Source organism: Vulpes vulpes, chromosome 5 (genome assembly GCF_048418805.1).
Source record: "Vulpes vulpes isolate BD-2025 chromosome 5, VulVul3, whole genome shotgun sequence".
In the NCBI taxonomy this organism is placed as follows: Eukaryota; Metazoa; Chordata; class Mammalia; order Carnivora; family Canidae; genus Vulpes; species Vulpes vulpes.
In genome coordinates, this window is record NC_132784.1 from 76040776 (window position 1) to 76044116 (window position 3341).

A 3341-nucleotide genomic window follows, 5' to 3' on the forward strand; every position below is an offset into this window, starting at 1 on the left:
GATTTGTAGGTTTTCAGGATAGTTTGAAAGTTATCTTTGGAAGTTGGTGGGACCAGGTGAATTGAGGCCCCAACTTTAGGCCATTTTGCCCATTTTTTTCCCCATCAAACTAGGTTTTACCTTTCTGTACTTCAATCTCAGAAAATATATTGTATCTATGGTGTATTTTAAATTCTTTTTTAGTCTTGCCAGCCTAGATTATTTTGCCTCCTTCCCTCTTTGTCTTACAGAATTCTCTGGTATAGCACTTATATACCAATCACACAGATTAGCTGGATATCTCAATATCTTTGTAATAAAACACTAAAAATCCCGTACATAAGGCATCAATTATGTTAATAGCCAAAAGAAACAATAAGAAAAATATGTATATATATAAAGAATTTATATATATCATACATTTATATCTAAGGTATTTGTGTGGGTGTATACATATATATACATATATGTATACACACACACACACATCTTTAGGCCTTTGGTTCACATGTGTGGAACTTTTTAAAGATAAACTAATGGGGGATCCCTGGGTGGCTCAGTGGTTTAGTGCCTGCCTTTGGCCCAGGGCATGATCCTGGAGTCCCAGGATCAAGTCCCACATCAGGCTCCCTGCATAGAGCCTGCTTCTCTCTCTACCTGTGTCTTTGTCTCTCTCTCTCTCTCTCTGTGTCTCCCATGAATAAATAAATAAAATCTTAAAAAAATAATAAATAAAAAAATAAAGACAAACTAATGATATAATGTAGGAATTTCTAACACGAAAGAATAGTTTCATTGCTCTGAATGTGTTGAAAGACAGTAGGATACCTTATTTCAAACGTGCTATAGAGGTAATTACAAGTCATAAAATATTTTATTTATGGATGATCATTTTTTGAACAGTTGTGATTGTATAAATACCTTTCTTATTAATATACCAGAGTGTAGACAGAGTTTTGAGCAGTATTTCACAATCAGCAACATCAAAAGTGAGCTCGCAATAGAAGAAAGAACCAGGCTGGCAATATAAGGGAAGCTACTAGTTTAAGGGCAGAAATACTGAAAAAAGTAAGGAAATCTGGTGTGATATATTAGAGTGTGTTGGGTAAGTCAGGATACACAATATCATATTTGATATCTGTACAGATTAAGTAATCAACCAAAGTCCTCAATTCATCTTCTGCTTGCTGAGGTAATCTTGATATGCCATAGCTTTCTCATGGCATTTTTCACTTCTGCATTCCTCAGTGTGTAGATGAGTGGGTTGAGAAAAGGTGTCCCAATAGTATAAAATACGGCCACCATCTTGTCCATGGGGAAAGTGGTTGGGGGGCGTGTATAAATGAATATACAGGGACCAAAGAATATGATTACTACAATGATGTGAGAAGTACAAGTAGAGAGAGCTTTTTTCCTCCCTTCCGCACTGTGGTTTCGCAGTGAATGCAAGATGACAATGTAGGAGATCATCAGAATCACAAAACTGCTTAAGCAAATGGCCCCACTATTAGACACCAACAGTAGGTTGATCACATAAGTGTCCATGCAAGCAAGTTTCAGCAAGGGCTGCAAATCACAGCAGTAATGATCAATCAAATTGGGTCCACAGAATGGCAATCTCAAAGCCAGGATAATCTGGGCTATAGAATGGATAAAAGATCCAATCCATGCCAGAACAATTAGGATGGTGCAGACCCGCCGGCTCATGATGGCTGGGTAATGTAAGGGCTTACAGATGGCCACATACCGGTCAAAGGCCATGAGGATAAGGACTAAAACCTCCATGCAACCAAAGAAATGTAGTGCAAAGACTTGAGTCATACACTCATTGTAAGTTATGGCATTTTTTGCAGAGAGTGAATCCACAATTAGTCTGGGGGCTGTGGAAGTTGAAAAGCAGGAATCAGCAAGGGACAAATAAAATAAGAAATAGTACATGGGGCTCCCAAGTGTCCGGCTGGACTTGATGGTCACAACAATAAGCAAATTCCCAACCACAGTTCCCAAATAAAAAATGAAAAACATTACAAATACCATTTTCTTTTTCATAGGATCTTGGGTCAATCCTAACAGTATGAACTCAGTAGTACTATTATTTTGCTGCATCATTTCAGGCAAAGGGAGAAAATGCAGGTTAGAAATAATTAATCTGCAAGGAAACGTTCTGTGAAATGAATACTCTGCATGTGGAGGTTTAATCCATATGTTTGATCATGGAAGTACCACTACCAGTGTATAGTCCCCACCATTCATTTGTTTTCTTCTCAATAAAGTGGAAACCCCAACATTTATTCTATTATCTTGGTTGCTTATGAAACAAGAAATATATCAAGAACTATAGAGACCCGATTATTTAGGCATAATAAACATTAATTTAGAGGATTCGGTAAGAGAAGGCATCTTTTTGAGCTGAATGTTTTCTTTTAGTTTCTAGCAAGGACCTATATGGATACAAGTCTACAAAATGGGGTAAATTCATCATGATTTACATAATGCGCTTTCATACTTTTTTAACATGGTAGTTTAGTTATAAAGTATCTTACAGTAAATATTCTGAACATTCAAGGAATGATGTAGAAACTTTTGATAGTGTTTTCCTTAATGAAACCTAAAAGAGAGAAAGAGAGAGAGAGGCAGAGAGGACAAGAGATAAACAATCAATAATTTAGCCGTGAATATTCAGTCAATTGGTCAGTCCATTGTGAAACATATTTTTTAATCTGTTACTACCTTGACTGAGTTTAATTCACTGTTACTAATTCTTAATAATTTCTGTATTTTTACAGTTCTAAATTCAGTTTCTTTTTTTTTTGGTATGTTTTTTTATTGGAGTTCAATTTGCCATCATATAGTTAAACACCCAGCGCTCATCCCGTCAAGTGCCCTCCTCAGTGTCTATCATAAAATATTTTTTTTGTTTAATTTAAAAAAATATTAGTTTTTTGAGAGATCACTGACAGAAAAAGAGAGATAGTAAACATGACTGCAGTGGAGGGAGGAGCAGAGGGATGAAGTATAGCCTTTTTCCTGAGAAGGGAGTTTGATACAGTGTTAGATTCCCCACCCTGAGATCATATATGGCGCATAAGCAGATGTTTAACAAAGAGAGCCACTTGGAACCCCTAAAACCTTGTACTTTTAAAATTATACATTATTGTATTAATTTATTAGATATAATAGTAAATTATATACATACATATCACTGTATATATATATATTCATTTATTTATATGTTGCATTCTTGGAATGGAAGTTAGGAGGATGACCTTCTCCATAATATATTTCATTTGGGAGTTCAAAATATGCCATGGTCATGCTGCATTAAAAATAAAGCTTTTAAAAACCTAATCCTTGATTGTTTA

General features: G+C 35.5%; 1 protein-coding gene across 1 annotated transcript; it reads right to left on the reverse strand.

Annotated features, from left to right (window-relative positions):
* Positions 1 to 1152: 1152 nt before the first annotated feature.
* On the reverse strand, positions 1153 to 2085 carry LOC140598911 (olfactory receptor 4C11-like). Its single transcript, XM_072757350.1, has one exon. It carries the CDS (start codon positions 2083 to 2085, stop codon positions 1153 to 1155), a length of 933 nt encoding a protein of 310 aa, XP_072613451.1.
* Positions 2086 to 3341: the final 1256 nt, after the last annotated feature.